This window comes from Callithrix jacchus, chromosome 7 (assembly GCF_049354715.1).
Source record: "Callithrix jacchus isolate 240 chromosome 7, calJac240_pri, whole genome shotgun sequence".
NCBI classification, from domain to species: domain Eukaryota; kingdom Metazoa; phylum Chordata; class Mammalia; order Primates; family Cebidae; genus Callithrix; species Callithrix jacchus.
Genome location: NC_133508.1, coordinates 69,745,706 through 69,767,974, shown reverse-complemented (window position 1 = coordinate 69,767,974; position 22,269 = coordinate 69,745,706). Strand labels below are relative to the sequence as shown.

At 49.7% G+C, this 22,269-nt stretch overlaps 2 protein-coding genes across 2 annotated transcripts in view; one reads left to right on the top strand and one right to left on the bottom strand.

Moving 5' to 3' along the window:
• The first annotated feature begins 7,929 nt into the window (after positions 1–7,929).
• Positions 7,930–22,269, top strand: part of TRIM62 (tripartite motif containing 62) — a 34,981-nt gene continuing 20,641 nt past the window's right edge. The window contains exon 1 of the mRNA XM_035308637.3: positions 7,930–8,963. Within this exon, the coding sequence (XP_035164528.1) occupies positions 8,556–8,963 (408 nt within the window). The 5' untranslated portion in view covers positions 7,930–8,555. The remainder of the gene's footprint in view (positions 8,964–22,269) is intronic.
• AZIN2 (antizyme inhibitor 2) overlaps positions 20,990–22,269 on the bottom strand; it is an 82,175-nt gene continuing 80,895 nt past the window's right edge. Inside the window, exon 11 of the mRNA XM_035306664.3 lies at positions 20,990–21,111. Within this exon, the coding sequence (XP_035162555.2) occupies positions 21,067–21,111 (45 nt within the window). The 3' untranslated portion in view covers positions 20,990–21,066. The remainder of the gene's footprint in view (positions 21,112–22,269) is intronic.

Below are 22,269 nucleotides of genomic sequence, written 5' to 3'. Positions count from 1 at the left end.
GCACATGACTATGTTATTCACTGGTCCTACTATTTACCATATCAACCGAAGTTGCATCCTGAGAAAATGTTGGAATAACCACTTGAAGGCATAGCTATTGCATCGGCTTGAAGATAGGGTTGAGGAGCTGTCCTTACATGTATTTCTATAATTGAGCCAATAGCTATTATAAGGGTGCTACATCCCTGATAGGCAGAATACATAGGTCTGGAAGCCAAGAAGTGAGTCGCTCCTCTCACCTTCCTTCCCAATGACCCAACTGGCAGATTTATGCTTTCTATTGCCAAAGTTTTAGGCTCTGTTGAACTAGAGATCCTAGTTCCCAGAGGGAAGGGAGAGATCATTTCTACCAGAGGAAATAATTATGGTTTTACTAAACCTAAAATTCTATCTGCCCCTGGCAATTTTGGGATCCTCATGACAGCAGACCAGCAAGCTAAGAAAGGAGTTCCTGAACTGGCAGGGGTAAGTGACCCCTGCTGGACCAGGTCGGGGACGTCTAGAAGGGGTGGTAACTGAACATCAGTTACACTTCAGGACCAACTACAGCAGTGGGGTCTGGAGCTTGTCCCTCCTCTTACCTGTGATCTTTTCCACCTCTTCCTCCTCCTTCTCCCAACTTCTTGTAACAAATTGTGACTTTCCACCATCCAAAGAAGGAGTGACAGAACATGAAACTTAATGTGAATGCAAGTTTATCTGAGCAGGTGCAAGGGTGAACTGTGACAGATACTGTCAATGCCCTGCCATTGTCCCTCAAACCTGTCAATGTGTTCCTTAAACTTCCAACTGCCAGCATCCGTATGGTAGCCAAGAAATCATTTTCCCAGAACTACAGAGAGCTAACTGTACACATCACAGTTCACAAGTGCCAAGGAATTAAACCACTGGGGAGGAGCCTCAACACTCAAAGATGGTGTATAAGCACCCCAGCTCCCTCACCTGTTGGATGGGATATTTCCGAGGCATCTACCATTCTGAGATCTTGTACCATTTCCCAGTTTCCCTGCAGGATAAATCTTCAGTTGCCTCTGTGATAACAGTGCACTTTTATGGGGCTGCCTTCCCTTCCCTGTATCACCTTTCCACTTCCCTATTAGTGTTACTTGTGCTTCCCAAGTAAACTATTTTCACACTAGTCCCTATCTTAAGGTCAGCTCTTGGAAGAACCAATGCTAAGACATATGTGGTTCAAGGACTATGCATTGAGAAGCACTAATTTAGAGAGTTAAGCTTGTTTCTATATTTTTTAAAATCTTTCTCTTTCTCTCTCCCTCCCCCTGACTCCCTTTCTCCTTCCCCCAAACCCAAGTGTGTGTGTGCACATACAGAATATGCGAAAAAGATCTGTAAGGATACGATCCAAGTATTAACCACAGTTCTTTCCGAATGCTGGAATCATGAATACTTCAAATTTCTTCTTAGTTTTCCTCGCTTTTGTTTTTCTTTTCTTTTCTTTTTTTTTTTTTAGACAGAGTTTCGCTCTTGTTACCCAAGCTGGAGTGCAATGGCGCGATCTCGGCTCACCGCAACCTCCGCCTCCTGGGTTCAGGCAATTCTCCTGCCTCAGCTGGGATTACAGGCACGTGCCATCGTGCCCAGCTAATTTTTTGTATTTTTAATAGAGACAGGGTTTCACCATATTGACCAGGATGGTCTCAATCTCTTGACCTCGTGATCCACCCGCCTCGGCCTCCCAAAGTGCTGGGATTACAGGCTTGAGCCACCGCGCCCGGCCTGTTTTTCTACAGCAGCAACTGTGTCATGGAAAGTATTTTTAATTGGCAATTAGGAAATGATGAGTGGAGTGGTGGGGAGTAGGGCCAGGCTGCAGTGGGCTGGTGGTGGGGAGCAGGGCCAGGCTGCAGTGGGCTGGTGGTGGGGCAGGAGGATGTGTAGGCTGCAGTGGGCTGGTGGTGGGGAGCAGGGCCAGGCTGCAGTGGGCTGGTGGTGGGGCAGGAGGATGTGTAGGCTGCAGTGGGCTGGTGGTGGGGCAGGAGGAGGTGCAGACAATTGCCTCAAGGTGCCAGGCTAGAGAGAGGCAAGAAATGAGATGGTAGCTAAAGGTGGGGCAACTGTAGAGTATCATTTTAAGAGGAATTTAAGCCTGTTTCTAGGACAGGCTTAAAATGACAAGGAAGGAGACAAAAATACAGAGTCAAACGGGGCTCATTGAAGGAGTCAGGTGGCAGAAGAGGCCTGAGGGGATCTGAGGGGCCCTAGGGGAAGAGTCAGTTTTCAACAGAAGGTGAGCTTCATCCTACAGGACCAGAGAAGGGGGTGACAATGAATAATGTTAGAAAGGCATTTATTTCAGCCATGTTTTTATTCTACTCGATGCCTTATTTCACTGAGGACTTAAGCTGTTTCTATAGATAAATTGACAGGTTGGAGGGACTGGAAGTTAAGACATCCCATAGAGAGGCTCCACTTCCTCCATGATGCAAGAGGCAAGGTCCCCCACTGAGAGGAAGCAGGGCTGTTTCTGTGAGGTTAGAGGAGCCAGGCAAAGGTTTGGAACAGGGGAAAGGCACTGAGGGATAGAGCCCAGCTGACCCATTTATAAAGTCTGCTGGGCGGGGCTGACCACCCAGCTGTGGCCCAGCCAGGCTGCACAATGTGGAGTCATCCCTAGCTGCTTGGGCCCCAGGGTAGGAATCACAGAAGCCTGTGCCACTTACTTGCTCTGGCTTTAGGTCAGTCCCTTCCCCACTCAAAGCCAGTTTCCTCATCTGCCAGTAGGAGAAACAAGTCATGTCTGGAATCCTATTGTGAGGATCAAATCAAATAACACACACAAGGCACCTAGCACAGTGCCTGGCACTCAGAAGTTGCTCAATGTTCCTTCTCCTGCTCCTCCACCTTGAAGTGGGCTTGAGCAAATGTAACCTGGATAGGAAGGGATGTGGGTGTGGTACCTCATACTGGTGGATGCTGTTACACACAACAATTTTAAATACAGCCGACTCTCATTACTCTTCGTGGCCCTAAAAGGAAATACAGCATCAGGCTCCTGTGAGTCTCTGGCCACATTTTCAGCAACCAGTCAACACACAACTCTGTCTCTCTCCTTCCTTCCTTCCTTCCTTCCTTCCTTTCCTTTTCTTTTTCTTTCTTTCTTCTTTCTTTTCTTTCTTTCTCTCTCTCTTTCTTTCTTTCCTTCTTCTTTCTTTTTGAGACAGAGTTTTGCTCTGTCCCCCAGGCTGGAGTACAGTGGTATGATCTCAGCTTACTGAAATCTCTGCCTCCCAGGTTCAGGTGATTCTCCTGCCTCAGCCTCCTGAGTAGCTGGAATTACAGGCACCTGCCACCATACCCAGCTAATTTTCGTATTTTAGTAGAGATGGGGTTCCACTATGTTGGCCAGGCTGTTCTCAAACTTCTGACCTCAAGTGATCTGCCTGCCTGGGATTACAGGTGTGAGCCACCAGGCCCAGGCACAACTTTGTCTAATGTGTGTTTCTGCTTAAAGACACCTTATTTAACATCTGTATTGTTGATTCCTTAGCATTGAACTCACAGCCGACAGAACTGTAACTCATGTCTGAAAGAAGCTTATCAAGTATACGTATTTTCTCCTCAAGGCACATCACAGCTTCTTGCACTTGAGAACACAAGAGAGCACTGCAGCACAATGCTTGGGCCATTTTAAACAGCAAAACCACCAACAAAAAGCCTAAAAAATAAGAAAAATTAGCACCAAATAAGTCACAAAAAGAATACTTGTTTACACTATGAGAGCTGAAGCAAGAAGGCAGGATGTCCCTTTGTTCAACCTCAGCTGTGAACATATGTGTGGGTAAGTCAAGATTTTCACCTCTGCACATAAGTATGTCCACAAATAAATGCAAATGTGCCTCAAGTATTGATTTGAGGGTTACAAATAAATTTTAGAAGTAGATGATTTTGCAAATATGAAATCCATAAATAATGAGGATCAACTGTATCTTTTTTCTGATTGTAAAATATGTATAATTAACAGAGCTATCGAATGTGAAAGTCCCCCCATAATCTCAGCCCACAGTTGAACACAATTAGAATATAAGTTCTATAGAATTTTTGTTATGCAAATAATGCCTGTGATTGTGTTTAAGTGTGTGGGTGTCTACGTGTCTGTGTGTTTGGGTCTTTCTTTTCTTCTTTTTCACTCAACAATAGCTCTTGGATAGCTTTCTAGAAAAAAAAATCCTGACATTAATTTTTGGAGAATGAATGGAAGCAGATGGCATACACTGCAGTCGGGATCTCTAAGTCTTAGTTCAGACCACTCAACCACATCAGATGTGGAGATAGCAATGACTTGCCAAACGTAAAGATAATCAAGAGTTTTAGTGTTCTGCATCTTAATGGAGATGGAATAAGGTCAAGAGAAGAACTGCTCAGAGGATAAAAGGACTGAACACTGGAAAGTGAAGTGACAGTAAAGTAACAGAGACTATGGGCCAGGTGCGGTGGCTCACGTCTGTAATCCCAGCACTTTGGGAAGCCAAGGCAGGCAGATCACTTGAGGTCAGAAGTTCGAGACCAGCCTGGCCAACATGGTGAAACTCTGTCTCTACTAAAAATACAAAAATTATCCCAGCATGGTGGTGGGCACCTGTAATCCCAGCTACTCGGGAGGCTGAAGCAGGAGAATCGCTTGAGCCCAGGAGGTGGAGGTTGCAGTGAGCTAAGATTGTGCCACTTCACTCCATCCTGGGCAACAGAGCAAGACTCCATCTCAAAAGAAAAAAAAAAGAGAGAGAGAGACTGTGACTTTCAGCCAGAGATAACGATATTCTATATCCTTAGAAGGGATTAGAGCTACATATTAAGAAGACTATCTACTGAAATGATTTAGACAGTAGTGTAAAATAGTACCAGAGCCTTTTCTAAAAACAGGTGCAAAATTGGCTGGGCGCAGTGGCTTACGCCTGTAATCCCAACACTTTAGAGGCCAATGCAGGCGGATGACAAGGTCAGGAGTTTGAGACCGGCCTGACAAACAAGGTGAAACCTTGTCTCTGCTAAAAATACAAAAATGAACAAAGCATGGTAGCATGCACCAGTAGTCCCAGCTACTAGGGAGGCTGAGATAGGAGAATCACTTGGACCTGGGAGGCGGAGGTTGCAGTGAGCAGAGATTGCACTACTGTACTCCAGCCAGGGCAACAGAGTGAGACTCTGTCTCAAATAAATAAATATATAAAGCTACAAAAATAGTATGGTGAAAGCTGGGCTGCTACAACAAAAACCCAAAATGTAATTCCTCTTAGAAAATAAGTTTACTTCTCACTCTCTAGTCCATGTCAGTGGGTGTCTGTACTTCATGCAGTCATTCAGGAACCCAGGTTCCTCCCATATCTTTGCTCCATCAGCCCATTTGAAGCATTATTGAAGCTGGATCCCTGACACATCTGTGTTCCAACTCAAGGGAAGAGGAAATGGAGCATGGAAGAGCAAAACCCTCATGCCTTAAGGTCTATTTCTATTTACGTTCTATTAGAAAGAGCTGAGTCACCAAGTCTCACTTGGCTGCAAGAACAGCTGGGATGTATGGTCTCTAGTGGACCAGCCACTGCTCTGACTGCTACTCTATTACTATAGAACAGGAGGATGGATTTTAGTGGACAATAGCAATTTCCACCACATCTCCTTTATCTGAGACTTGGTATCCTCCTCTATAAAATGAGGATAATAATATAAATCAGTTAGGGCTCCTTCGAGACTCAAATCCAGTAATATATGTGAGAATGCTTAGCAAGCCCTACTGTGCCTGATAAGAATTTCTCATTGTTTTTTCCCTCTAGACTGTCAGCTCCCTGGGAGCAAGGAGCATAGTTTATTCCATCCCCTCACATAGACCTGCTCAGAGTCAGCATCAGTAAATATACATTGAATAACGAAGTCACTGTTTCATCCATCATCAAGACTTTTTTTCTCATTTCATTCAAAATGCTTCAATAATTTAGACTGCCCTGTTTACCTTCCCCACCCCCTCACTAGGGGTGTACATCAGTGTATCAGTCGGGATTCTCTGGGTTGCAAAGTGACAGTGTACTACTATTAAACTGGCTTATACAATAAGATGAACCATCTCACATATCCTAAAGTCCAGACTCTGCATCAGAGTAAAAGCTTCTCTTCCCTAGGACTCCCTTGGCCCTCTTCCTCCCTTCTGTATCTGCTGCATCCTCCGACTGGGAGCAAGATGGCTGCTGCAATTCCAAGCATTGCCCCAAAGCAATGGTAGCATGCACCAGTAGTCCCAGCTACTAGGGAGGCTGAGACCGGAGAATCCCATATCCCAGCAAAGGGCGCAGACTGTTTTGCAAAGTAAAAGACCCTTTCCTGAACTCCCCTCTCTGCCATAGGCTTTAGTTTTTCAGACTAAGACCTTCCCAAACCATCACTGGCAAGAGGAATGAGACCACCATAATGGACCTGGACCAAACAAGACTGACTCCCAGAAATGGGCTGGGCTCAGCCTTTCTTTGGTCACATAGGGAAGTGGGCCACCTGAACAAAATCAGGGCTCTGCCCATAAGAAAAAGTTGAGCAACGGCTGTTACATGAGCAACCAAGCATTTTTCTGGCAATGATGGAGATTCTGGGCCAGATGAGAGTGTGATGGAGAACGTGTTAACAACAGAGAACTAAACTGAGAGCTTTTTCATAAACTGTACCTCAATAAAGTTTAACACCAGTGAAGATATTTCTGGAGAAGGCAGAAACTGGTAGCCACCCTCGATGCCTCATTTCCCTCACCCCCGTATTCAACCATCACCAAATTTCACCGGGTCTGTACTTGTAATACCCTAGCCTTCTCTCCTTACCCACTGTCCGGGCCTCACCCACAGTTTGGGTCTGGCCTTCTCTAGGCACGAGGACAACAGCATCTCAGGGATGCTCAGTCTTTCCTTCCTCTTGCAACTCATGGCATTGCTGTGGTTATTCAGCTACACACTCTTACTGTGTGGTGAGTGCTGTGCATACGCAGACACATTGGAAAAACTTCCTGTCTTCTTCACCTTGCAGATGGCATAATGATTATCTCCAAGACTTCCTGAAACCCAATCGGACCAGGTCATTTCCTTGCCTGAAAGCCTGATGCCTTCAAGAAATTCTTTACCAGGACCCACAATGCCCTCCAGCCCACCCAGGCCCTTTCTCCACCCCACCCCCAACAGTACAGAATTACTTGCACTTCCTTCACTGCACCCTCCCCTTTCACGCCTCTATGCTTTCGCACAGGCTGTCTCCTCTGCCTAGAAATCCCTTATCCCCTCTCCATCTGGCACACGACAAAGTCTCCTATTACTTTTCCTCCCTCTCTCCTGCTTCACTCCCCCTAGGCCTTACACACACGCAAACACACACACACACACACACACACACACAGCACTCCAGAATTGTTTGCCAATGGAGGCAGCCCCCGAGGCCAGACGTTAGCCAGGGCTTTCCAAACTTCTCCCCAAGCACTCCTTAAGAAAGTGAAGAGGAAATGGGACCCCAGGGCTTAGGAGTGTGAGAGCCTTGAACTTGCTCTAAGCAAGCAGGGCATTTCGAGAGTTTTAGCTTTATATTTTATGCAGAAGTTGTATTCCTAACATATTCTTGTTCGTTTTAATACAAAATATTATTTCTTCTAAATCTTCAAATCGATGATCCAGAAAGATGCTCCTTGTTTACTTGTTGTGCTCTCAAATTAGCTGCTCTCCCCGCTCTGCCTCGCCGCGGGGACCCTAAGCCAGACCTGGATGCAGTTCCAAGTACACACCCCGAAGGAACAGCTGGGCTTCGCTTCCCGGGGAGCTAGAGGATGATGGGGGCGGGGCGGGAGGGGTCAACCGGCTGGCTGCCCCGCCCCTCCCCCGCCCTCTGCGGGGGCGGAGTTGCTCGGGTCCCGCCCACGGGGGCGGGGAGGCAGCCGCGGCCGGCAGCTCGGATACGGCTGGTTCCGGGTTGAGAGGCTGCGCTGGACCGAAGCGGTGGCTGCTAAGCCCGCGGGGGTAAGGGGCTGCCCCGGGCCAGGGTTTGGGGCCGGGATCCGCCAGTTGAGCGGGCCGGCAACCCTCCTCTTCTCTGCGGGTCACAGCCAATGTGCGGCTCGGCCTGGCTGCCCCCTCCCCCAGGATTTCCCATCCCCAGCTTCTCACCCTCCCCCCACCGCCCCCATCCCGGGAGTTCGACCCCCTCGAGGGCTCCAGCACCCTCCAGGATCCCCTTCTTCCAGCTCCTATCCCTTCGGACTGCCCCGCCCCCTAGAACCTCCTCGCCAGGATCCTGGTCCCTTAGCCGCCCACGGCCTCCTCCCTCCGGCGCCCATCGCTTTGGGCTGCCCACTACCTCGAGACTGCCCTCCCGGGCTGGCGTCCCGGGGAGTCTCAGCTGCGCACCCCTTCCTTGCGTTACCCTCCTCCCGGAAAGCACCCCCTCCCTTCTTGGGTAGCTCCTACCCCTGCCTGTGCGGGCCTCGTCCCGGCTCCCAGCCCTCGGTGCTGCACCCGACAGCGCCGCGCTCTCTCAGCCGCCCCGCCGCCCCTCGAGCCCCCCTCTCTGCCGCCCCTGGCGCCATGGCGTGCAGCCTCAAGGACGAGCTGCTGTGCTCCATCTGCCTGAGCATCTACCAGGATCCGGTGAGCCTGGGGTGCGAGCACTACTTCTGCCGCCGCTGCATCACCGAGCACTGGGTGCGGCAGGAGGCGCAGGGTGCCCGCGACTGCCCTGAGTGCCGGCGCACGTTCGCCGAGCCGGCGCTGGCTCCCAGCCTCAAGCTGGCCAACATCGTGGAGCGCTACAGCGCCTTCCCGCTGGACGCCATCCTCAACGCGCGCCGCGCCGCGCGACCCTGCCAGGCTCACGACAAGGTCAAGCTCTTCTGCCTCACGGACCGCGCGCTGCTCTGCTTCTTCTGTGACGAGCCCGCGCTGCACGAGCAGCACCAGGTCACCGGCATCGACGACGCCTTCGAGGAGCTGCAGGTGCGCTGCCCGGCCGGCCTGGGGCGGGGGCGGGGCCGGGCTGGAGGTGGGGCTGGGGCGGGGGTGGGGTCAGGGCTGGACCGCGGGGCGGACCCAGTCGGAATGGTCCCGGGGCGGGGCCGCCGGCAGGGTCAGGGCCCTATCAGGAGTAACACGGGGCAGGGCGGGGGAGGGGGCGGGGCGGGGCAGGGGCGGGGCCTTGGGCAGTCCTTACCCGCGGGATCTGAGACTGACCTGGAGTAGGGGCTGGTCCGTGGTTAGGGAGAGGTCCAGGACGGGGATGGGACAGCGGGAACAAATGAGATCAGAGCTGTACCAGGTACTGGGCTGGAGCAGGGTTGTGGACGGAGCTGAATCAGAGCTGGGCAAAGGCAGGGCCACTGTCAGACTGAGGGCGAGGCCACGAGGATAGGACTGTACTAACCCGGGTAACTAAGCTCTGGCAGGCTGGGGGTTCTGTGGGGCGGAGACTGGATCAGATGTGCATCAGGATTAAGGGGAGTACGGGGGCTAGAATGTGCTGGGCAGGTGAGGATGAAACCTAATAGAGGGGTGTAAGTTAGAGTGCCAAACTGTTGAGAAGGCAGGTTTGAGTGCCGAGGATTAGGCCAAGCTGTATGAGGGGTTGACTGAGAGCTGGTCCAGATCCTCTACAACAAGTTTAGATTTAAGCCAGAGTAGAGACCAGGTTGAGTGGGGCCAGGACTTGAAAAGTAAAGATTTGGAGAATAAGGCCCAGATGTAAGGTGATTCAAGAAGGGAGGGGCTAGACCTCTAGGAGTCTCCAAGGGTTTTTGATGACCTCTTTGGCTCTGTCCCCTACGTCAGGATCTTTGAAGACTAAGTGAAATGGTACATTCAGAGGGACTTAGCATAGTTGACCTAGAACTCTAATTGGTCTCCCTTAAGACTTCCCATCTTCACTGACAAATTCCTACTCAACGCTTAAGGCCCTGCTCAGATGTCCTCTCTGTGAAGCCTTCTCCAAGCTCCACTGACAAAATCAATCAATCAATCGATAATTTTTAAAAAGACATTAGAACTGTATTTCCCCAAATGCCCTCTATTAATACATATGGGAAACGTAGTATATTTTCTTATACCCACCCCCTTGGAGAATTTTCAGTGTACGTTTGCATATTAAAAGCTTAGAGAAATCTTGTTGCAAATAAATCTATTTTATTGTGTTTAATAAAATGGCTCCCAAGTTTATTTGGGCCTGGAATCCTTTTTTCAAGCTAAATCACTTAAATCCAGCAGTCCCATGTTCCTGGCTTTGGGATATTAGTCGAGCACATAATTCTCCAATGCCAGAGACAGTATCTTATGTCTCCTATCTATAGCCCCAAAGCCTGGTGCAAGGCCTTGCCCACAGTATAGACCAATAAAGGCTGAATTAATGAATGAAAGAATGACCAACCCTGGCCTAAGCTGAACCAGACTGTGGAGCATTTGGAAGCAGACGGTTTTTGGTTCAAACATTTTGTGAAAATGGAGTAGGCTAACTTGGGAGGTAATGAGCTCTCTGGCCTCAAGATACCCAAACAGGAACTAAATAACTACTTTCCCCTGTATTAGAGGGGCTCCCAACCCCTCCATACACGAGTCTGTGAGTAAGCCTGCACCCAGCAGATCCCCATGGGCCTCAGGAGAAATGGCCCATGTTCACCATTGCCCCCTCCCTGTCCCTTTTATCTTGAAACTACAACTGACTCCCTTCCAGTCTAGCTGTCTGAGAATGAAGGCCCCATCAGAGAGTGAGCAAGGGCCTGGGCCTCTGGGACCCTACACAAGGCTTGGCCCTCCACCCCCAGAGCCCTCGTGGTAGGCACTGCTGCTGTCCATCTCCCTGTCTGTGGAGTCACATAAGCAGGAGGAGTTTGAAAGGACTCTGTCTGAAACCATCTGTCTAACCTCTTCATCATGTAGGAGTGGAAAGTGAGGCCTGGAGAGGTAATATGACTTGCCCAAGACCACACTTCCAGACAGTGGGAGAGCCAGGGCTAGAGGGCACAGCCTGACCCAGATTCCTCTTCTCTGATCTCCCTGTCTGACTCTCTAGCCTCTGCTTTAGAGCCTTGGTTCTCCTGTCTGCAAACCAGGAAATCCAAATTACTGTATGTTGGGCTGTTGTACTGTATCCCATGACCTGGGGGACATAGAAGAAATTGAACATGTATTACCTATAAATATTGTTGAAATGCTTTCATTATTGGGTGATAAGGAAAAGGGACTGCCACTTGCTTACTCTCTAGCGCACTGTCCTGGGGTTGGGCACATTTGAGTTCCAAACCTGCTGCAGACACTGTGTGCACACTGGCAAGTCACTTCATGTAAACATTGATGCTCTGTCTGTACAATGGAGTCAGGATGCTTCCTTCCTACCAGGACTTTCATGAGGCTGACCTGTGATGAATCTGCTATTTGAGGTTCAAAAGCACATAGTAGGGGCTGGAACAACATGCAACCCACCCTTTCTCTGTCTGCCTATCAGAGCTCATGTCCCCAGCTGAGTGAATGCCCAGACTCTCTCCTCTGGCCCAAGAAGGAGGCCTTCCTATGGTGTGTCCTCTGGGCTTGGCAATTTGGTGGCAGAGAAATCTGCCTCCCCTCTGGAGAGGATGTGCCCCTGGGTGAGGTTCAAGCCACCCTCCACCCCCACCTGTGTCCCCCTCCATATGGGAAAGCAAAGTTTATTAGCTATTTATGCAGCAGAAATAAGGCTGAACCCATCCTCACATCCCCTTCTCGCCCAGCAACTGATGGAACTGGGACCCTTCTCCTGCAGAATTATAAACTCAGAGCCGGCAGGGCAATGGAGATCATCTGTGCCATGTGCACTTGACAGTGGGGAAACAGTAGAGAGAGAGGGAAGAATGGGACTTGCCCAAGGCCTATAAGCCAGAGGAGGCTGGACCTATACTCAGCTGGAGTCTCCCAACACCCTACCTAGCGGTTGGCCTGAAGCTTTTTCATTTATATTATAAATCCTTGAGGTATCAGAGCAGAGAAATTAAGAGCTCTGCTTTATACTCAGGTCACCTCAATCCTGGCTCTACCATTTACTATGTGACTTTAGGAAGATTATTTACCATCTCTGGGCTTCAGATTCTTCATGGACAGCATGGAAGTAATTATATTAGCATTAAACAAGATGATGTTTATAAAAACTTGGTACTGTACCTGTCACCTAACAGCACTCAATAAATGACAGCTATAGTAGGTCACATCGTACTCAGCACCACTAACATTCAGGGCTAGATAACTGTTTGTTGTGCAGGGCTGTCTTGTGTGTTGCAGGAAGTCTAGCAGCATCCCTGGCCTCTACCCACTAGATGCCAGTAGCAAACTCCACCCATCCCCCAAGTTGTGACAACCAAAACTGTCTCCAAGCATTGGCAAATGTCTCCTGGAGTCAAAATCACCTCTGGTTAAGAAACCTGACCTAGAAAAGTCCCACAAAACTTTAAAACTTCAGCTCAAATATCACCTCCTCTGTGAAGCCTTCCCTGACCTACCAAGCACAATCACTTTGTATCCCAGATGCCATTACAGGGGTCAGATCCTGACATGCTTCGTGTCCTTGGCCACATCACTTTGCTTCTCTAAGGCTCCTTCTCTAAGGGTCATCTACAACATGAGGGTATGACGTTCCTGAGAAGGATGTTGTAAGGGCTGGGGATCCTTTATCAGAAGTGCCTAGTACTATGTCTGGCACGGCGGGCACCCCAAAAGTATTTTTAAATATCTTTATTCTGACTATAAAATTAACATAAGAAGAAGAGCTATATAATGGGAAAGTTAAAGTCTCCCATAATCATACCCCATGAAACATGGCAGGAGTTATATATATAGTTCTAAGGATTTTTACATTACCTGTGTATGTGTGCATGTGCATGTGTGTGTGTGTGCCTGTGTCCTTGTGTGCATGTGCGTGTGTGCGTGTGTGTGCGCGTGTGTGTGTGTGTGTGTGTGTGTTGGTGTCTTCCTCCTCACCTCCACTGCTGAGTACCTGGACCACTGAGCAAAGTGGAGGAAGGGAGCCCATTTCTAAAGGGTTTGGGGCTTCTCAGCCAATATTTATTTGGCCCAGTCTCAATGCCTGGGACTGCACTAAGAGTTTTTCTTAATCTTCATAGCACCCTGTGGGATGGGTACTGTTATATATTTCTTTTACTGATGAAGAAACAGACTCAGAGGAATTAGGTGACTCATTTGGTCACCCAGCTGGTAAATGGCAGGGCCAAGATTTGAAGCCAGTCTGACTAGGCCACATATAGTCCCTGAGCTGCCTCTGAGGGCTGGGTAATTGTCTCCCAGCCACCTGTCCTGTCCTGTATTGACAGGGCTAGGCTATCTGTGCCAGCTGATGCCCCGAGGGCAGGTGGTTGGGACGTCATCTTGGTCAGGCCAGGCGTGGCATCCGGCCCTCTGGCCATCTCGGGTTCCTAACCCCCAGAGAGGGGATCCAGTTCAGTCTTAGCCACCCCCTCCAGGCTTCATGTGACCGTTGGAGCCCTTCCCAAGGCCTCCTTCATGCCAGCGAAGACAGCAGTGGATCAGCCTTGGACACAAACCCTGGCAGGCGGGGTATGGTGATCCAGTGACATCAAGGCAGCCACCTGAGGAGGGACCAGGGCTGGGGGCTGGGTTCAAATGTCGACTGCTTTCTTCCAGGAGAGGGGGCGGTACCCTCTTACCCAATCTGGGAAATGGAAGTAAGAACTAACCCTCCTGCTCTATGTGTAAAGAGGGAGAAAGAGTTGCTAAACATCCACAGAAATGACAGATTCAAAGGCACTTTATTTTGTAGCATGGACAGGAAGGCAGCTGGGTTATCTGTGTTCTGGTGAAGTGGCTCTGCTGTTACTTTTCCAAGGAGAGGACAGGATTTCTATGCCAACGGCAGCCTCTGTGGGGGCAAAGCTGGCCGTGGGTCAAACTCAGAGCTGGCCACTGGCATCTCTGCATCTGTCTTCACAGGAGTCTGGGCAGCCAGAACACCTTGGCTAAACACCAGCCACAGTGTAGAAACTTAGGGCTGGCATTGGGGACTCCAAGATATTTATTTTATAGAAAGAAAGAAAGATCTGGTAGGGACCAACAATGACAAAATAATGACTCAAAAATAATAGCCCAAGTTTTGGGGGCACAAAGTAAGTTATGGGGCACTTACCGTGTGCCAGGTGTTCTGTTATGGGCATTTGGTCCTTACAAAGGTTTTTTTCATTCTCTACTCCCTGAATGGGACTGAGATCAGTACCATGTCACAGATGAAGAAACATGGCCAGGTGCAGTAGCTCACACCTGTAATCTCAGCATTTTGGGAGGCTGAGGTGGGAAGATCACAAGGTCAGCAGTTCAAGACCAGCCTGGCCAACATGGTTAAACTCTATCTCTACTAAGAATACAAAAATTAGCTGGGCATGGTGGCGTGTGCTTGTAATCCCAGCTACTTAGGAGGCTGAGGCAGGAGAATTGCTTGAACCGGGACCTGAGAAGTGGATGTTGCGATGAGCTGAGATTGAGCCACCACACTCCAGCCTGGGCTACAGAGCAAGACTCCATCTCAAAAAAAAAAAAAAAAGAAAGAAAAGAAAAGAAAGAAAGAAACTGAGGCTGAGAGATTCAGTAACTTTCCCAAGATCACACTGCAAGTAGGAGGAAGAGCTGAGATTCAAACTGGTCTTACTGATTCAGAATTCACCCTCCTCCCCACCACGCCAGCTGCCCCAGGGAGCATCCAAACAGGGAGGAAGCTGAGAAACCATCTGGTTGATACTCTCCCCATTTTGCAGATGGGGAAACTGGCTTACCCAGTTAGACCAGAGCCCAGCTCTCCTGACTCTCCATCCAATGGGGTTTTCCCAGTACCATTTGCCTTCCTCACCTCCATCTCTGCTTGTACACTCAGAATGGATGAGGAGGATTTGGAGATGACTTCTGTCTTGGATTCAGGGATTCATTTAATAATTTCTGAGCTGGGCACAGTGGCTCACACCTGTAATCCCAGCACTTTGGAAGGCCAAGGCGGCTGGATAACCTGAGGTCAAGAGTTCAAGATCAGCCTAGCCAGCATGGTGAAACCCCATCTTTACTAAAAATACAAAAAAAAAAAATTAGCCAGGCATGGTGGTTCATGCCTGTAATCCCAGCTACTTGGGAGGCTAAGGCACAAGAATCACTTGAACCCAGAGGTTGCAGTGAGCCAAGATCGTGCCACTGCACTCCAGCCTGGGTGGCAGAGACTCTATCTCAAAAATATATATATACATATATACTTTCTTTAGCTGGTATCTGTGCCATGGCTACAGAGGGCCAGCCCTGTGTTGGGCCCAGGAGAGAGCTACACAAGACCTGGCCCTGTGTGGTCATGGGAGATAGACTCATAAAGTGGTAGGTTGCTGTAACTGAGGCTTGCTCTATTGAGCTGAATCCTAAAAGACGTGCTGAGTGCTTTAGGCTAGGGAGCAGAAAGAAAGATGTTTCGGACAGAGGGAATAAAAACATGCGCAGCCACCATGTGGCCTGGTACAGCCTGTGCCAGGGACAGGGTTCAAGGCTTTGACAGGGAGGCACGCTCTCCTCTCTCCCCCAGCCTATCTCTCATTTAATTCTAACAATAACCTTATGAGATGGATCTCTGTTTTATAAATGGAGAAACCGAGGCTCAGAAACTGTGCCTGGCTGGGCACAGTAGCTCACACCTATAATTCCAGTACTTTGGTAGTTCAAGGCAGGAGGACTGCTTGAGCCCAGAAATTCGAGACCAGTCTTGGGCAACATGGCAAAACCCTGTCTCTACAAAAAATTAGCTGGGCCTGGTGGCATACACGTGTAGTCCCGGTTATGCAAGAGGCTGAGGTAGGAGGACTGCTTGAGCACGGGAGGTTGAAGCTGCAGTGAGCTGTGATCGTGCCACTGCACTCCAGCCAGCCTGGGCAACAGAGTGAGACCCTGTCTCAAAAAAACAGAAAGCTGTGCCTAAGGACCTGGAAGGGGAGAAGGGAAAAGAAGGGGGACGAAGAAAGGGAGAAAAGGAATATAAATATATTAATTACCTCTGAATTGTACACTTAAAAATGATAAAGATGATAAATTATATATGTATATTTTACCTCAGTAAAATTTTTTTTAAAAAGAGGCTGAGCACAGTAGCTTATGCTTCTAATCCAAGCTCTTGGGAGGCCAAGGTGGGAGGATCATTTGAGACCAGAAGTTCGAGACTATCCTGGGCAACACAGAGAGACTCCATCTTTATAATAATTTTTTTTTTAGTCTCACTCTGTTGCCAGGCTGGAGTCCAGTGGCGCAATCTCAGCTCACTGCAACCTCTGCCTCCAGGGTTCAAGTGATTCTTTGTCCTCAGCCTCTCAAGTAGCTGGGATCACAGATGTGTGCCACCATGCCCAGCTAATTTTTGTATTTTTAGAAGAGACAGAGTTTCACCATGTTGGCCACGATGGTATCGATCTCTTGACCACATGATCCACCTGCCTCAACCTCCCAAAATACTGGTATTACAGGCATGAGCCACCGTGCCTGGCTTCTACAATAAATTTTTTTAAACTATCCAGGCATGGTGCATGCCTGTAGTGCTAGGTACTGGAGGCTGAGGCAGGAGGATTACTTGAGCCCCAGGAGTTTGAGGCTGTAGTGAGCTATGATTGAACTCCAGCCTAAGTGACAGAGTGAGCCCTTGTCTTTAAAAAATTTTTTTAAATTAGGAAACAAAAAAAGAAACTGTGCCTAAGGTCAGAAAACTACTAATTGTCCCTGGAGTTGGAACTTGAACTCAGGTTATCTGAGTGTGACCAGGGACAGGCATGGAGGTGAGCACATATTCATGTGGTTCGTTGTGGCTGGAGGGGAGGGTGTGGTAGGAGGAGGTAAGAATGGAAAATCGAGGCTTGACCAGCTCAGGAAGGGCTTTGAATGCTTGAATGTGCACACACACATACACATATATACATGCATGCACACACATGCACATGCATGTACCCACCGAGCTTGATCCTGAAGATGCTGAGAAGCCAGAAACAGATGTGAGCAGGCAAGCGCAGCCCGGCCAGGCCTGCGTCATGGACTAAGCACTCTGCAGTAGTGTGCAAGGTGGGAGACCCTAGAAGCAGGGAGTGGCCAGATGTTGCCAGAAACTGTGTGGCTGGGAAGTGCACAGGGAGAGTTCAGGCTCAAACACATAGAAGAATTCTGGTCTGTTGGGAGGACCAGGAGCATCCAGTTCTAGGATTGGGGCTGGGGGAGAAAAAGGGAGAGGTCATGGTCAGGTTTCTGGCATCCCTTGATCAGAGAGGGAAAGAGAGAGCAGTACCTGGGCATGGAGGAAAGGAGAAGCTTGAGCACCTACTGTGTGCAGCACCATGCTGGGCCCTGTAATAGGTGCCATCTCACTTAGCCTTTATCACAACACTGTGAAGGCTTGTGGAGGTGAGCCCTGAGGGAAAGAAGAGAACCGCCCAAGGTAACATAGTCAGGATGTGAACCCAGGCTTTTCCGATGAAGAGTCCCTGAAGCCAGAGCGGAGATGGCTTTCCACAGCTGCTTTGTTCCCTGGGTCAGAGGGAGGGATGGCCTCACAGCAGGAGAGATCTGGCCTTGGGAACATTTGAGCCCCACCTCCCTGTGCCCCCCAACTCCTCTGTTGCCCCAATCCTGGCTTCTTCATAACAATCAAGAGCACAGAGCCACAAAGCTGGCATATTTGCTTAACTGTGTGCTCAGGACTGCAGCATCTCCAAAGCCCCACCCTCTGAGGTGTGCCCTCCCCAGTCACCTCATCCCTCCCTGCCTGCCCCCGGTTCTCGTGGGGCCCTGTGGGATTCAGCTCTCCCAGGCTGACATTCAAGGCCTCCTCCAGGGCCCACCCCTGCCCCAGCCAGCCCCAACTGACCTTTCCAGCTTGTGACCCCACCCACCTGTCACATGCCTGGCTGCAGCCATCCCCAACCACCCCACTTCCTGCACACGTGAGGGTGGGCCCCTACCCAACTAGTTCTCCGCATCTGCAATGCCCTGGCCCATCCTAGAGACTTGAAGGAACCCTGCCCATCCATCTTCCTTTGTCCTGCCATCAGAAATAAGGTCCTTCCTTGAAGCTCCCCCAATTCTGACTCCCAACTTTACATATAATTACTATGATGATAATGACAACTAAGATTGATTGAGCTCACCCTGTATGTCATGTAGGTCATGAATTAAGTCATTTCATTCCCAGAGCAAGCCTATGGAGCAGGTGCTGTTAGGTCTTACTTAACAGATTTGGGGCCGGGCGTGATGGCTCACACCTGTAATCCCAGCACTTTGGGAGTCCAAAGTGAGTGGATCACTTGAGGTCAGGAGTTCAAGACCAACCTGGCCAACATGGTGAAACCCTGTCTCTACTAAAAATATAAAAATTAGCTGGCCATGGTTGGGGGTTGGGGTGTCTGCAATCCCAGCTATTCAGGAGGCTGAGGCAGGAGAATCACTTGAACCTGGAAGGCAGAGGTTGCAGTGAGCCAAGATCACACTGCTACACTCCAGCCTGCTGGGTGACAGAGCAAGACTCCGTCTCAAAAAAAAAAAAAAAAGACCTTACTTTACAGATTTGGAAACTGAGGTGGAGGGAGGGCATCATCAGCACAGCCAGGTGTGGACAGCTGTATGGGATCCTAGCAGGCCCTCCATGTTTATCCTGTTCTTCCTTGTATTTTACCTTTTCTTCCTCCTCAATGAACTGCAAATTGAAGTTCAAGGACCATGTATAGACCCACCCCTGGAGCGGCCAGCACAAAGCCCGATGCTCATTGGGTACTCAGAAATTTTTGCTGCATTGAATTGCATGGGAGGCAGGGAGGCCAAGAGATTTTGAACACCAATTTTTGAAGCCACTGAGAGCCTTCCCTCTGCCTCTTACTAGCTGTGTGAATTTAGGCAAGCTAACTCTCAAAGCCTCACTTTCCCCCTCTGTGAGATGGACGCAATAAAGACACTACTAACCTTGTGGATTGCTGTGACAAATAGTTGACTAGATGCCTGTGAAATTTCAACCCAAACCACACCTGCCTCCAGCCCCTCTGGTCTTGAGTCTCTGCTGTTACTGGTGTCCTTCCTCGGGGTTAAGCTGTATCACTTGGGAGTTTATCAGGCTCCAGTTTCCTGTGTGACCTCTCTGCTAGAGTAAAATTTCCAGTTTGTTCTCCTCTGTCAAGCTGTGTGGCCATGGGCCAGATCATCCCTTCCCTTGGGCCTGTGTTTCCTGTTTTGGCAATCCAAGGGGTTGGACCAGATGGTCCCTGCAGCCTCTTCCTGCTCTGGCCATCTGAGAAGGGAGGGAGGGAGGGGCCACCTGGACACAGTGAGGGATGAAGATACAAAGAAGAGACTGGGAAGACACACACGGGACACAGTGATTGCTCTGTCTCCCGAGCACCCAGGGTGTGCCAGGCTCTGTGCCCTGTGAGGCTAAACACTTCTTACTGTTGTTTTCTTTTACCCTCCCAACCCTAGGAGATATGATTATCCCCATTTTTCAGGCAAGGCACTGGGGCACAGAGAGGTTAGGTGACATCCTAGGGTCACACAGCCTAGTGAGTGGTAGAGCCAGTCTTCTAACAGGAGACACGTTGGAGGGGCAGGGGTGACAGAGCTCAGGCAGCCTTCTAAGTCCTGCCTTCTGGATTCTAGGGTTTAGTTTTCCTATGCTAGCTGTTCCTTTGGGCTCTGCACCTAGCCCACCCAGGGAACCTTGCCTACTCAGGGGCCTTTCTCCCCTCCCACCTTTTCAGAGGTAAGCTCTGACCCAGCCTAGCCTCCTCCCTGGGCAGGGACACCCTGCAGACTCAGCGAGGCCAGCGGTGCGTGGCCCTGTCCTAGGTACTGAGAGTGTGACAGTCTCCCCTCTCCACAGTCCCTGCCCTCAAGAGCCCATGACCTAGTAGAGGAGTTTTTTTTTTTTTTAAGAGATGGAGTCTCGCTCTGTCACCCAGGCTAGAGTGCAGTGGCATGGTCTTGGCTCACTGCAACCTCCACCTTGGGATGATCTTAGCTAGGATTACAGGCACCTGCCACCATGCCTGGCTAATTTTTGTATTTTTAGTAGAGACAGGGTTTTGCCATGTTGGCCAGGCTAGTCTGGGACTTCTGACCTCAGGTGATCCACTAGCCTCAGCCTCCCAAAGTGCTGGGATTACAGGCGTGATTTAGCTACCGCACCTGCTCTAGTAGCGGAGATTGACAGGTAACTTTGCAATTAAAACGCAGTGTATGCCATCAGGGTACAAGTGTGGGACACTGTGCACACAGAGTGCACAGTGGCTGAGAGGCAGATGTTGAGGAGCTGGGCTGAGTGCTACAATTCTCCCCCTGCCACCATGCCACTGCATTCCAGCCTGGGTGACAGAGCGAGACTCTGTTTTTTGTTTTGTTTTGTTTTTTGAGACGGAGTTTCACTCTTGTTACCCAGGCTGGAGTGCAATGGTGCAATCTCGGCTCACCGCAACCTCTGCCTCCTGGGTTCAGGCAATTCTCCTGCCTCAGCCTCCCGAGTAGCTGGGATTACAGGCACGCACCACCATGCCCAGCTAATTTTTCTTGTATTTTTAGTAGAGACGGGGTTTCACCATGTTGACCAGGATGGTCTCAATCTCTTGACCTCGTGATCCAGCCGCCTCGGCCTCCCAAAGTGCTGGGATTACAGGTGTGAACCACCACGCCCAGCCCGACTCCGTTTCTTTAAAACTCTGAGGACATCACAGAGTTTAAGACATGGACTACCAGGAGAGGTGACATTTGATCTGAGTTTTGAGAGATGCGCAAAGGCCTAGAAAACTCTGCAGGTCGCTCAGTGTGTCTGGAGCAGTACTGTCCATGACAGCTCTCTAGAAGAATGGACAGTTCTGTGTCTGCACTATGTGATACAGCAGCCCATGTGGCTAGCAAGCACTTGAAATGTGGCCAGTGCAACTGAGAAGCTGAATTTTCCATTTTATTTCATTTTAATTAATTGTGATTTAAATAGCCACGTATTGGACAGCACAAGTCTGGACCAAGAGCTAGGACTGGAGAGGAAAAGGTCGGGGCCAGCAGCGAAGAGTCTTGAATGTCACCCTAAGGCTTTGTGCCTTTCTTCCCAGACTACGTGGAAATCCTGCGGACAAGCACAATGGGGAGAGTGACAGGGGAAAGCATTTATAGATCTGCCCTTTAGAACAATCACCACAACTGCTGTTCAGGGCACTTGAAGCAGTGGGAGAGCTAGAGGCAGGGAGGAGCCTGGGGCCACAGTCCAGAAAAACAGTGATGAAAACCAAACCACAGGCAGTAGGCATAGAGAGGAGAGAACAAATTCCAGAGCAAACCTGGTCACTGACTGGATTGGTTCGGAGGCGGCAGGAATCAAGGATGACTCCCACTCCGAGGTTTCTGGCTGGGATGGAGTTGGGGGAGGGGTGCCCTTCACTGAGATGGGGAATATGGGGAGAGGAGCAAGTCTGGGATCTCCTAACACGATCGCAGCATTCCCTATGATGTTAAGTGTCTGTGTCCCTTACTGTCACCCCAACACATGTACACCTCATGGCATCATGTTTGAGACTCATCCCTTACCCCTCTCCGCATCCCTGACACAGCACCATGTGGGGCCCAAGGTCTCGGCACGTGTTTGTGGAATGGGCAAATGAGTATTCTGATTCTCTCGGGATCTAGAAGGAAGGAGCAAGCCTACTGTCCTTTTTCCCTGACTCCAAAATCAGAGGAGGAATTCATCCAGGTCCCTCGAGTGCCCTGAGCAATGTGAGGAAGTCAGCCTCCAAGGCACTTTCTTGGAAACACTGAAGAGCTGCCTGGGTGGCTGGGTCTTCTGTGGACCCATGGGGACCACCAGGGGAGAGAATTGTAGCTCTCAGCCCAGCTCCTCAACATCTGCATCTCAGCCACAGTGTCCCAGCCTGGACAGCCCAAGGTGTCAGGGGCACCTGAGGAGCAGTCTTTCTATTCTCTTAGACAAGTAAGATTCTCTGCTCCAAGGACTGCTTCTGCTCAAGCTGCACATGAATGTTAGGAATGGCTTTCAGCTGTTAGTAACAGAGCCTTGGCTGAAGTAGCTGCAGTCAGATGGAGTGCATTTCTCTCATGTAAGACAAGTCTCTAGGAAAGGCTCCAGGCGGGGTGTGCTGTAGCACTGGCTCCCAAGAGCTGACTGTGTGCATATCATCCCAATGCCGTATTCAACTACTTCACACGGGTATCTTGAAATCCACTTGAGTGGGAGCATTTACACCATGGAAATTGGCAAACACTGTTGGGG